The sequence below is a fragment of the Lipomyces japonicus genome (assembly GCF_038497905.1).
Source record: "Lipomyces japonicus strain CBS 7319 unplaced genomic scaffold V1514scaffold_6, whole genome shotgun sequence".
Lineage (NCBI taxonomy): Eukaryota > Fungi > Ascomycota > Lipomycetes > Lipomycetales > Lipomycetaceae > Lipomyces > Lipomyces japonicus.
The window spans coordinates 341,283-354,468 of record NW_027117818.1 but is presented as its reverse complement, the minus strand read 5'-3'; the positions used below and the strand labels follow the sequence as shown (position 1 = coordinate 354,468).

General features: G+C 47.0%; 6 protein-coding genes across 6 annotated transcripts; 3 read left to right on the top strand and 3 right to left on the bottom strand.

Moving 5' to 3' along the window:
• Positions 1–568: 568 nt before the first annotated feature.
• On the top strand, positions 569–1,587 carry V1514DRAFT_276339 (GPR1/FUN34/yaaH family-domain-containing protein; the record flags this gene model as incomplete). The annotated part of the gene is made up of 2 exons (XM_066924921.1): positions 569–969; positions 1,032–1,587. 2 exons carry the CDS (start codon positions 569–571, stop codon positions 1,585–1,587), a joined length of 957 nt encoding a protein of 318 aa, XP_066785259.1.
• A 2,145-nt stretch (positions 1,588–3,732) lies between these two features.
• V1514DRAFT_318296 (uncharacterized protein) lies at positions 3,733–5,249 on the bottom strand (the record flags this gene model as incomplete). The annotated part of the gene is made up of 3 exons (XM_066925878.1): positions 3,733–4,933; positions 5,051–5,123; positions 5,210–5,249. 3 exons carry the CDS (start codon positions 5,247–5,249, stop codon positions 3,733–3,735), a joined length of 1,314 nt encoding a protein of 437 aa, XP_066785258.1.
• A 546-nt stretch (positions 5,250–5,795) lies between these two features.
• On the top strand, positions 5,796–7,526 carry V1514DRAFT_303046 (rab-GTPase-TBC domain-containing protein). Its single transcript, XM_066925585.1, has 3 exons — positions 5,796–6,024; positions 6,101–6,226; positions 6,296–7,526. Exons 1-3 carry the CDS (start codon positions 5,838–5,840, stop codon positions 7,495–7,497), a joined length of 1,515 nt encoding a protein of 504 aa, XP_066785257.1. The 5' UTR covers positions 5,796–5,837; the 3' UTR covers positions 7,498–7,526.
• V1514DRAFT_326201 (uncharacterized protein) lies at positions 7,497–9,251 on the bottom strand. Its single transcript, XM_066926759.1, has one exon. The coding sequence runs from the start codon at positions 8,990–8,992 to the stop codon at positions 7,760–7,762; it is 1,233 nt and encodes a 410-aa protein (XP_066785256.1). The 5' UTR covers positions 8,993–9,251; the 3' UTR covers positions 7,497–7,759.
• On the top strand, positions 9,181–10,139 carry V1514DRAFT_326200 (flavoprotein). The gene has a single exon (XM_066926758.1). The coding sequence runs from the start codon at positions 9,228–9,230 to the stop codon at positions 10,095–10,097; it is 870 nt and encodes a 289-aa protein (XP_066785255.1). The 5' UTR covers positions 9,181–9,227; the 3' UTR covers positions 10,098–10,139.
• On the bottom strand, positions 10,083–11,869 carry V1514DRAFT_196597 (transcription factor Vhr1-domain-containing protein). The gene has a single exon (XM_066924646.1). It carries the CDS (start codon positions 11,705–11,707, stop codon positions 10,289–10,291), a length of 1,419 nt encoding a protein of 472 aa, XP_066785254.1. The 5' UTR covers positions 11,708–11,869; the 3' UTR covers positions 10,083–10,288.
• Between the last annotated feature and the right edge of the window lie 1,317 nt (positions 11,870–13,186).

Below are 13,186 nucleotides of genomic sequence, written 5' to 3'. Positions count from 1 at the left end.
TTAATACACACGGACCTGGTATTTTTATTTGCAGATGAGCTAGGGATTTTGCATGTTATCTCAGCGTGCAGTGCTTGAGTCAATATTGCCAGCATCGTGCGCCGTCCGCCAAAGACAGCAACGACAGCGGACTTAATATTTTTTTAAAGAAAAGGTCCAGCTTGCACCACGCTTGTTTTTTGATCTGTGGATGGTCTTTGCTTGGAACTGGAACTTGTCTCGACAAGCTTGCCATGTGCCTATACCGCATTGATTGGCGGCCGCTTGACTTTGCGACCGTGACGTGGAGCAACAAATGACTGGCCCATTGCTTTCTATCTGAACCCACCCACGACAAGTCATTTAGTACTTGACCTGGCACGTCTTGACCAAACACATGCACTACCGGCCGAGAGGAAACTAACTAGGCACCCCTCACCGCTTACGTCAGGGCTGACTGAAGGGTGGGCAAAGGGACAATGTCTCCCCGCATTTTGCCAAACATGGCTTCCGGAACCCCGGTGGTGACAATATATAAACGCCTCAGGCACCTCGGTCATGATCACTCTGCACATCGTGCTTTGCCAAAATGTCCGCGATTTATAGTTCTGATAAGCAGTCGCCCAATACTGCCGACCAGCAGGCTGACTCCGCCCTCCGCGGCCGGCTCAATAGTCGTAACGACTCGTCGTCGACCCCGGTGGTCGATGGCGAATACGATATCGAGGCTGCCCATCACAAGGCGGAATCGTTCACTTCCGACCGTGATGATTTTATAAATCGCATCCGCACCGCTGGTTCGGTGTCCATGTCTCCAGAGCTATTCGAGAAGCTGTACCTGAACCCTCAAAAAAATGTAAAGGGCGAGCTGCGCCAGACGTTTGCCAATCCGACACCGTTGGCACTTCTGGGTCACATTTTGTCTATTACTCCGCTTGGATGTGACCTTCTTGGATGGAAAGGTGCCGGACAATTTGGTGCCGCTCAAACGTATGGAGTTTTCCTTTCCTTTCCATGTTTAATGTTTAAAGTTAACGGGTAAATTAATTTAGTGGAGGATTTGTGTTTGTAGGTGGCGTGCTCCTTCTTTTGTCTGGCATTCTCGAATTTTTTCTTGGAAACACGTTTTCGTTTGTTGTGTTTTGCTCCTTTGGCGCGTTCTGGCTTGCGTTCGCTGGCGTGCTTATTCCTGGCTTTAACTCCATTGGCGCATACTCGGCCACGGGCGACAGTCAGGTCTTGGGAATAAGCACCAAAGGTTTCCAAGCATCCTTGGCATTTTATCTTTTGTTTTGGGCCATCGCGGTCGTGATTCTGCTTATTTGCTCGCTGCGAACTAACGTTGCCTTTGTTGCCTTGTTTTTTTGTCTCGAAGGTACCTTGCTCGCTCTCGCCAGTGGGTTTTTCTTGTTATCCGAAGGCAAGTTGGAACTTGGCAACAATGCGGTCAAGGCAGGTGGCGGCTTGGCACTGGCCACAGGTTTAGTAGGGTTTTACATTTTTTTAGTACTCATGCTGGCATCGGTTGATTTTCCGTTTTTGTTGCCGGTCGGCGACTTGAGCCACATCATGAAAGGTTATCAAGCAAAACATGGCTCACGTAAATAAGTTTTATTATTGCGTATTTTTTTTTTTTAATTGACAGATAAAATTTATCATGTTCCTCGTTTCTTAGCATTTAAAGTAGACTTGCTTTTAATCTAGCATGACAATAATAAACCTGAAAACGGCTGCAATCATTTGAACAACACACGTCTCCGCTTTATGATGAAATTGAATTTATAAGCTTTAATTGTTCTACTGATAATGATTGTGCCATTATAATTTCAACTAATTCGGCAACATGAAACCGCATCCCGCACTGCAATGAATTAACACAGCAACAGTCATTGTAACAAGCAATGTGAAAACAGTAAAGTAATGAGCACATCCCATAACCATAACAAAAGAATGCATTTCTCGTAATGGGCCGCGGCCGTGATTAAATTTATTTTCTGCCTTCATACTAATAGATTTCGTAGCGAGCTTATTCCCTGTCAATGCCGAAGCGCAAAAATCCTTTCATACCTTGCTTGCTGTTGTTTACTCGAGCGCTCTTAAATCCAGCGGTTGGTGCTGAAGCACGTTCTTAAATAATGCCAGCATCACCACCATCAATCTCACACAGATTCGCCAACTTCAGCATTAAATATCCCGCCTGAACAAAACTGGCCAGTCTGATCAGAATGACTTTTTTTTCAACTCATCTCGAGGGTAAACAAAATTTGGGTCCAAAAGTTGAAAAGGACGAACGAATGGTCCTAAAAATTACTAAATCTTTGTCAATGTGATTCTATTAGCATTTCATGTCTGCTAAACTTATCCGTGACATTCATAATAATATTCAAAGAAACACCAAAGATATACTTGTAACCGACTGCAAGGCGGGTCAGGTTGTTACTGGTATAAAATAAAATTAATATACATAAACAAGGTGGTATGTAAACAACAACAAAAAAAAAATCGATCAACTTGTTTGCAACAAGCGTAACTATTGATTGCACAACTTCAAATTCTTGTTGCCCCGTTGATTACCGGTTGATTTCCTTGCACTTCATTTTTTTGTCATCTCGACATCAGAAAATTAAACATGTCATGCACATAAATCACTCGACTTAAACTTGGCAAACAAAATTATCTGCCTTCATCGGCCATCGTCTAACATTTACGGTATATGGCAGCGTTTCTCTGGTCACGACATGTGGTTATTGAAATTACCTGATCAGCCGTTGTCGCTGATAGAAACACAAAATAATAAATAATAGTCAGAAATGCACAAAAAAATCGGCTAGTTAACAATCCCTGCTAAAAAAAAAATTTTTTAAAAAAAAAAAGACCATCTTCTTAGTATCACAAATGTGAATGTGAATGTGAATGTGAATGTGAATGTAAATCCAATTTGCAATTTGCAATCTCATGAAAAAAAAAAGCCTTGTCATGCTTTTTCTTTACCTGCCTGTTCTATTTACTTATCTCTCTACCTTTCAAGAATTTTGACTGTTTTTTTTTTAAACGTGAACGTCTCAGAAAAACAATCACCATGACATGTTCCAAATTATTCATCGTTCATCGTTCATCGTTCACCGTTCATCGTTCAGTGCATGATTGTAAAAAAATTTTATGTATTCTAAATGCACTTGAAATGCTTGATTTTTAAACAAAAACTTTTCGGCTTACTGAGTTCTGGGCTTGTGAAAATTCATATGGGTTTGTCTTCAATTTTTATTCTTGAATCTGAAATGATAGGAAATCAATTGCGTCAATAAATAAAAAAAAGTGCGGACGAATGAATATGAATGTTAATGTGCATAATTTGTTTCATCTGATTCAACATAGCTTAATTTAGAATAACAAAAACTCAAAAAAAAAAAAGTCTGAAAACACTGAGAAGAAAACTGAAAATAAATATATATATATGGTAAAATTTAGAGAAAAAATTAAAAATTTCTTGACCATCGCATAAAATCACCTAAGTGTACAAAAGAAAATTTCTGGACTCTATCCATCATAGTAAATAACTTGTTCTCTTTATTCTTTGAAAATTGAATGTGCTGAATCTGATACGATGACAATACCGATATTTACTGAGTGATAAAAAAACACAAATTATACATAAAAACGAGTGAACGAAAACTGGATACAATATCAAAAGCGAAAATAAATGAACATAATTGAAAACCCGACATCTTTTGAAGGAAGCTAAAATAAAAAAATTTAACGCCTGGAGTCATATCTTCTGTAGTCCGAAGACGATCTTGAATTGGCATATTCATACGGCCTGTCATATGACGCCGGAGCTGTAGGAGGACCTCCCGACCTTCCAACCCCATTACTGTTTCCACTACTGCCAGCACCGACACCAGCACCAGCCGCTGCATACTTGTCATACCCGCCAGACTCACGACGATATGATGGCTCACGAGGTTCCCGATGTTCGCGGCGGTCGTAATCACGATCTGAAGGATACGCCGAATACGCGCTGTTAGCACCGCCAGGACCAGTAGCGGCAGACGAACTAGCCGATGGTGGTGCTCTGTCCTGATAAGAATCATACCCACTGAATGATCGATCGTTATATCTTGGACGATCAGGTGGGTATGCACCACTACGATCATCATAGGCTGGCGCACCGCGACCGCTATCCAAATAACTTCCGCTAGCGGGAGCTGGTGGTCTTCGATAACCTCCTCGGTCCGGGTATCCGCCACTTCTGTCAGCATAGCCACCCCGGTCAGGATAATCAGGGTATCCGCCACGATCAGGGTAGCTTCTTTCAGGGTATCCCCTGTCGCGCCTGTCATAGTCATCATACCTTCCGTACCCACCTCGGTCATCAATGCGACCACCACTACGGCCGTCGTGCCTGCCACGTGGTTCACGCTCTCTGTAATTATCAGAAGGCCTGGCACGGTCATCATGACCAGGCCCGCCGCGGCGGCGGTCATAATATCTTCCTCCACCGTATGGCCTGGAAGGTGGACGGCGGTCATCAAACCGGGGTGCATACCCTCGGCCAGCGCCGCCACCACCACGGCCGCCGCCGCCCTCACCACGCGTAGGCCCGTAATAGCGGCCAGGCGTGGGCGTGCGCGGGCGGTTCCGCTTGGCAACTTCAATTTGCAACTGCTTGCCGCCGTGTTCAACGCCATTCAAATTTTGCAATGCCTCTTCGGCACCTCTGTTCTCCGTAAACGTAACAAAACCAAAACCTCTGGTCTCTTTCGAATGTGGATCGCGCATGATGTTCACGTTGTCGATCTCGCCATATTGACCAAACAACTCCTTGAACTCATCGTCCGTGATGCGATCGTGCAAGCCGGAGACAAAAAGTGAATAGGTTTGCCTGTCATCTGATCGCTGGTCCCTTAAATCGCTTGTAAGTGCGGTCACTTCTTCGACCACCTCGCTGCTAGTACTTGAATGGCACATGACGATATATTAGTGACACTGAAACTCTTTCTTTTTTTGTTTTCTTTTTGTTCGGTACTGCTTGATGCGAGGTATCATAATCAAAAAAAGTTAACAAACTTACGCCCGATCTTCATTACGATGCGCTTGAGCTGGAGAAGCAGACCGTCTTGATCCCGAATTGTAACTGTCGTCATCTGAAACCCGCCGCCAAAAAAATCCATGGTTAACAAATTTTTTTTTTGTTCTCTTTATATTATGAAAAAAAAAACTTCTTTCTTACCAATGTTGTGATCGACACGATCTTCCCATACGTCTGCCATGATTGTAATTAAATTTGAATGATTAAATAAACTGGAAAAACAAAATTGCTGCTAAGCGGGAATTTGTATTGAAGAATACAAGGGAAGCAATTCAAATACGTGTTACAACTGAAACAATATGACTAAGCTGAAGTTACCCGGCAAAATCTATAATATAAGAACAAGTTGCCATGCCGTACATGCAATATTTAAAGCCTTGATAGATTGTAGATGGAAATAACAGTTGATTATTTCGATTCTGCAAGAGATTAACTTCTCTTCATTATTTTCATAGTTTTTTTTTGATCTATTGCCGTTGTTTATAATGGGCGACGTCATTCGAGAAACCACTCGTCGTCATTAGCAGCAAGCATTCCCATAGTCCAAGCAAAAAAAACTGTTAGCTGTATGCGTGAAGCAGCACCAGCTAGTAACCTTAGTAGAAATAGATATTGAAATATCTGAATTTCTGTTTTCTGGATGGCTTGAGTAGTTGTTAATGCTATAAGAGTACCGAAATGTCACGTGATTTAAATTTATTACATAAATGGCGGGCCCGTTGTATGTAGATATCGAATTCAGTCGAACGGTTTCTACTCGGCAGTTACAATGGAGCCGCCTGTGCTGCTGGACATGTCGCCGGTATCTGCACAAGGCCAACATCATGATCACCAAGCGAAAGTTAAAAAAGATGTGCTGATTAAAATCGCAATCGCGAACCGGGACGTGGACACGTTGTGCCGGCTGGCCAAATCCAAAGGTGGACTGGTATCTGATTCGTTACGCAGGCAAGCATGTATGTTGGAAAAAAAATTATAAAACTGCTTTAAATGTTATGAAACATGCTGATGACTCTCTCTCTTTTTTTTTAGGGCCTATTTTACTGGGATGCAATGCGGACAAGAAATTGTTTGACGACTATGATGGCATGCAACCGCATACAGATGAAGACCAGGTCCGATTAGACGTCGATCGGGCATTTATATTTTACCCACCAGGTACGCATAAATGATTCAATATTGTTATTTGTCTTGTCAATTTTACTTATGAAGCCGTGCTCGGATTAGACTTGTCGGAAAATGAATTGAAGGTCAAAAGAGAAGAACTGTTCCGGGTCATCACTCACGTGCTCAGGCGGAACGTAAACCTGTCGTATTTTCAAGGATTTCATGACGTTTGTCAAGTTTTTTACCTTTTGTTTGGACCGCGCCGTGCGATCGTAGTTGTCGAGCATGTTGCGCTGCACCGGTTGCGAGACTTCATGATGCCCGTGTTGCAGCCATCGCTGACACATTTACACCTGATCCCTCAAATAGTTGCCTTGTTCGACCCGGCGTTGGCCACGCAGTTGCGGTTTACGAAGCCATATTACGCGCTATCGGCTATGCTGACCATGTTTGCTCACGACATTGAAAACCTTGATGACCTGACGATCGTGTGGGATTTTTTTTTCGCTGCGGATGATGCCACCGCACCGGCGTATTTGTATGCCGCCATGTTGTTATCATGCCGCCGGCAAGAGATTTTTCAATTTGCACCTAGGGATGCGGAAATGATTCACGCCGTGCTGTCCCGCTCGCCTCAGCCTCCGTGGCCTGGTTCCACTGGCTTGACAGACGTGATCGGCCTGGCCGAGGCCCTGCACGTGCAACACATGCCTCAGGAATTACCCATATGGCGGTCCGAAGTCTCAAAATTTTCAGTGTTAAAAACATGGACTCGGCCGGAACAATCACAGCAGCAACAACAAAACCATCATTATTATCATCATCATTATCATGACGATCACCAGAAATTACGTAAAAGAAAGTCTGATAAAAAAAAACCGGCGACAATGACGACATCTGAGGTTTACATCGAGCTTGATGAAGTTAACGAGAAAGGTTCGGCCGCGCATGTTGAAATGGAAAGATTGATTGAGGATCAGATTGCAGATACGGAACGTCGATTGGCTGAGGAAAAAATCCAACAGCAAGAGATCTTACGCAAGCGCAAGGAATTATCTGAACGAACCAAGAGATTGGCCAAGTCCCCCAGTCAATTGGCAAGAGAGAAGACAAGGTCATCATTACGTGATTACGAAAAGAACGGCAAGTTAACCCCACAACAAGGAAAAAAATTATTAACAAAGGAATCAGATCCGGTCACGGCAATACCGAATCCTGAATTTTATGGATCAATGGCTCATCATGTGTTGCATCTTACATTGGGGGTTTCAATCGTGGTTGGCATTTTTGGCGTTTGGGTAACTTGGATGTATCGAACTTAGTATCAAAAAAAACCAAAATTGATATAATTATATATATATATAAACAAATATTTTTTAATCTCCTGCATGACACCTTATGTGACGAGTAATGAGTTGACACATGACTTAAAAACGTCTAGCGGAAAAAAACTTGTAGATAAATACGATATATTATAAAACAATTAACATAAAGGAACCCCAGCCATCAAACTCCAAAATACGATTTGTCCAAATTAAATGCATGTCAAAAAAAAAAAAGAAAAAGAAAAACCGTGAAACGTGTTCACTGCGTGTTGAGTCTTCTGTTGTAAAGTTCGCCCCAGGTGATTAACTGAACGTCGTCGTTGGACTGACGCATTGAATTTTTGGTTTTCAATACGACGATATCTTTGTCATTGTCGTCGCGTTGGTGAGCCGGGGCGCGCAATTTAGACGCACAATGATCTGACAATGACAACATTCCCATGGCATCGCTGGCGTCGGTTTCTGCAGCAGTATTGGCAAACAATAACGCTGACGACGACGAAGACGACGAAGGCGACGGTTGATGCGGTTGCTTGATTGCGGCCACGTATGGCACAATATCGCCAATGATGGTGTCGGTCCTGACCGTGCCATCGAGCAGGCCGGGCATGAGCCCCGGCACCATGTCGGCCGAGTCCGCAGTGCGGTTCTCAAACACAACCCTGATGGTTCGAAACAGGTACAGCTCGCCATTGTCGTGGCAGGCAACATGCAGATGCACGGCCTGCTTAAGCCCGAGCTTGTTGGCACGATCATCACTCACGACGGCCGTCTTTTGCCGCACGAACGTGCGCGTACCGCGAGTCATGTGCCTCAAATCGTAAGGCACGAGAAATAACTTGATCGCGGTCCGGTGCGGGTTCGAAATCACGATCTGGATCTGCCCGCGAGCCGGGATCTTGTAGCCCGGCACGGGCCGGCGCCTTTTGCGCTGTCTCGGTAACGGATGCAAGTGCTGGTTTGCATAGTGTTCGTCAAGGTCGAGCACGCCCACGTAGGGGCTGCCTTCCTGCCTGTTATCCGTGTCATGCCATTCGTAGTACAGTGCTTCGAATTCGAGCAGCAGGTGCCGCGGCGGGCATTTTGGGCCGCAGTCGTCTTTATTGTCGCCGTCAGTGTCTTGCGTGGCCAGCACGCCCAGCTTGGCCAAAAAAGACACTGCAGGTTTGGAAGATGGAGCGGACATTCTGCCGGACAGTAACGATTCCTCGTACGAGCCAATCAAGGACTCGGCTTGGTGCAGCGACGACCGCCGGCGCCTATTGCTATGATTGCTGCTGCTTTTGTTTACAAATGGTCGAGAAAATAATAATGGGGGCGAGGGGCACAGGTCGTCGTCGTCGTCTTTGCCGTCGTGATCAGATGACGGCCGGGACAAGGGCGACGACGGCATGCGACCGGCACGGCCGGTGAGCACGGCAGGCCGAATATCTTTCGACGCAACAGCGACCGTGGTTATCTGAAATTCTCTGTTGTAAACCAAAGACGGCATGTGAATATTAAAAAAAAAATAAAAAAAAGAGGGTGGCTAAGCGCAATTGCATTGCATAGTGATGGATGCTGGGAAAGTCACGATATCGCCGGTTGGGAGGTTTAGCTTGTTCTGGGGCGCTGACCACGGAAGAGCGATTGTGCGATCACAATGCTTTTGCCGGTTCGTGAATAATCCAATCGCCAGCTTCAAGGTCATCGCCCATTTTGCTCTCGACATCCCACGCCGGCTTTCAATGTCGCGCAATCGTGCGTTGTCCGAGCTTTCAGTCAGAAGCGAAGCACCAGCAGGTGGCGGCCAACAAGCAGTCACGGCGTCGCACCCTGCGCTGCCGTTGCACGACGGCAAGTTCCACCTCCTGCTGGCAGCATCGGGTTCGGTGGCCACGATCAAGGTGCCACTGATTGTGGAAAAATTGTACCGCATTTACGAGCCATCGAAGATCTCGATTCAAATTATCGTGACCGACGCTGCTGAGCGGTTCTTACCCCAAGCTGACAAGCCGCTGCCGGCTACAATTAGCATCTGGCGTGACCGTGACGAATGGCAGGATTGGAATTCGAGGTCAGATCCGATATTGCATATCGAGTTGCGACGATGGGCGCACGTGTTGCTGATCGCGCCGTTGTCGGCCAACACGTTGGCCAAGATTGCGGCCGGCCTATGCGATAACTTGCTCACGTCGGTCGTGCGTGCGTGGAACCCGGCCGTGCCGATATTGGTTGCGCCGGCCATGAACACGTACATGTACACGAATCCGGCCACCAAACGGCACTTGCAATTGATTAGTGATGACATGAAATGGATCACGGTGTTGAAGCCGGTCGAGAAAGTGTTGGCGTGCGGTGATATTGGCATGGGTGGCATGCGCGAGTGGTCCGACATTGTCGAGATCGTGGTCACCAAGTTTCCGCCCGCGCAGTATGACGTGAACAGGGAAGCCACGCCGGAACCGTCGACTACAATCACGGCCGCGGCTGCTGCAAAGGATAGGCGCGAGCACGACGGCAAGCTTGGTCACATCAAGTTTGTCGATGAACAAGCAGTGCAAACCGTTTTGAAGCCCAATAATAATCGGTCGCCAGGCAGCTTGGTGGACGTGTAAGACTTGCGTAACGTAATGTGTGAATACAGAATATTATTAAACCTTTTTTTAATGTATAATGAAATGAAATACAAAGCCAGAAAAAAAACACCCTTCCCCTGAAACCACAGCCAAATCTATAATCCGAGATAAAGCAAAAACTCCAACCAATGAAAACCAATAAAAAAAATGTAAAAAAGAAAAAATTGCAGTTACACACTAACTAAAGAGCCAATCGAGATCCTGCGAGATGACTCTACAGTGCTTAACGATGGCAAGTGCTGCTGCTGTTGCAATGGGACTTGCGACATGGACACGACTTCAACTCGCAGAGGAGAAATCCCGGTAAGGACCGAGATGGCTTCGGCATCAGACGCAATCTGAGCGCGAGGCGCGGACTCAGCCGCGGAGTAATAAAGCGCAATCAGCGCGTCATCGGGTAGCGACAGCGCCTTGCGGGCAGCGACCAGTAATGATGTGAACGTAGATCGAGTGGATGGGTAGTACCATAAAGGCACGACCCTGCCGGCGTGCATGAACTCAATCACTTTGCCAGGCTTCGGTTCTTCATGATGAAATGAATATGATGATGTGGATGTGGATGAGGATGATGAGCCTGATGACACTGAGGACGCAGATGAGGTAGAAGGCGAGCGCATTAAAGGCGGAGGCACGATTGTATGTTCAGGAATACGCGACACGACGGGTGGCCGCAGGTAGCCGAAATAGCCACCGTACGATGGCTGTTGATCAGGAGCCACATTAGGCGACAGGGCGGGCCAATATTGTTGTTGTTGTTGCTGCTGTTGTTGAGGCGCAGCAGATATCGACGGGTCGTCACGTTCAACCGACAATGACTTTGACCGCGCCTTGCCCTTTGGCAGCCGCTTGCGGTTGCGACGCACGCTCTGCACAGCGGCACGAACGAGCTTGTCAAAGTCAGGCAGGGTATGAGGCGCAAAGCCGTATTCTTCCCTAAGCGTGTCAGCCACGGCAATGATGACGTCGTCCTGCTCGGACGCCTTTTTGGACGACAGCGCCATGGAGTCAATCAATTCCAGTCTGCGGGCAGAGAATTTTTTCCACTGACCTTCGTCGGTGAAGTGCAACTTTGACCGAATGGTTTGCGTGACGCCAGACACGCGAGCCTGCGGTGATATTTTTGCCGGCGGCGGAATGTAGATCGAACTCTTGCGCCGTTGCAGCACGGAAACCACGTCGGCCGGGTATGGGTATGCAGTGAAGGCTGACGACGGCGGCGACCATGAGGACGCGACTGACCCGTCAGCCGCCAGCGGGACGACGTGGACGAGCGCGTCGGGCCGGTTCATGACGGCGATCAAGGTCGGGTCGTCAGCCACGTACGTGACGTCGTTGGGCCTGTCCGGGCTGGCGTGCCGCAGAGCAAAGTTGACGTCAACGTCGAGCGAGAACGCAGTAGCGATGAAGTTGCGCAGGCGTGCCAGGCCAAACGAACCACGGTCATCGCGGCCGACAGCCCATTGCACGATGCGGGCGCCACATTGGATGCGTAGCGTGCGAGGAGGAAGAGACGACGGAGACGATGACGGAGGCGGCAAGCCAGCCGAAGCCAATGCAGGAAACGAGCGCACGACGGAAATGTCTGCCATTAAAAGCGAGCGAGCAAGAGCAAGCGAAATCAACCGACATTATCCGTGTCGAGCGGATGCATATATATATATATATGTATATGTATATATAATGTGTGTGTAACAAAATATTATACAATGAACGACCTCGGGCGGCCGTAGCCGGAAAAGTAAAGTTTAATTGTTGCGACTCACTGGGTTAGGGCGCAGCTGGGGTCTTATCGGATCAACCGCTGGCCGGCATCAGCACCGGCGCGCACAACCGTCGCGACGTTGAGGCACAGGTCACATGACGCAGCGCAGAGCCGGCATGTTGCGATTTGCGATTGCGAATCGTCGCGCCCAACTAACTAACTGGACGGCCGGCGATTGACGACGGCGACGGTGACCGTGCGCGCGTGCGACAACGGTGCATTATGGCATCACGCCGTTGGGCGATTTGCTTTTGCTTGTTTGTAGCTGCTGTGGTGAACTGCGACCGGTCGTGCTTGTGCTGGGCGGACGTGACTCGGTCATGACGTCTCACAACTCGCGATTGCGCAATTGGGCCCGCGACTGACTGACTCCCCGCATGGGCCATGACTCTGCCTGCCCTATATGAATGACTCAATCTCCGTATGTCTACTTGTATTGCGTGACTCGGCACCTGCCGCTCCGTGCGCGCATGTCACTGAATCATGGTGCATTGCCGGCGCTGAGCACGTCACCGCGCACCGCTCTGTTACGTAACACGGCACTTCCACCTCACATCGATTATGTAATGGCTTGACTGCAATGACGACTCAGTCAGTCGCGCTTATCGTTATCGCGTGCGTACAATGTTGAGTGTTGTCGCACGACCTATCCTCCTAACTCATATATGTTTGTACATCTTGCTATGGCTCTGCATGTGTATGTATATATATACTACACATGCCTACATACATACATGCCTGTCTGCCTGTTTGCCTGCCTGCCTGCACACAATCGCTATCTCTCTGTACCCAACACTCACATAATGCACCCATCCCAACGCCACATCGCTCCGCCTTGATAACGATACCGGCGCATACTCTATGTACACACCTATGTCATAAATGCGACTAATATATTCCTACTATACTGCACTGTCTTGATAAGTAATCCCTCACGGCACGGCATGTACCTTCCCGCGTACTCACTACTCACTCACGGCCGGTTATGAATCAAGTCTCCACTTCATCGGCTATCAATTCACATGTTTAATTTCATTTTGCTTCTTATCACTCTTTGACTTCCATGTGTCCGGGGTATGCATTTAAACCTTCATATTTCACCTTATCACTATGTTTGTATGCTGCGACTATACCCTGATTAGTCTATTACTGCTAATATTATATCTGGCTGTGAGAATATTGGACTATTCTAGGGTATAATGTTTTATATACTGTGTACAGTTACTACCGTCCAATTAGAGGGTACAATTTATTTTGCGTGTATTAGGGTTTTTTACTTCTATATTTTTTTAATTATCGTTGTATC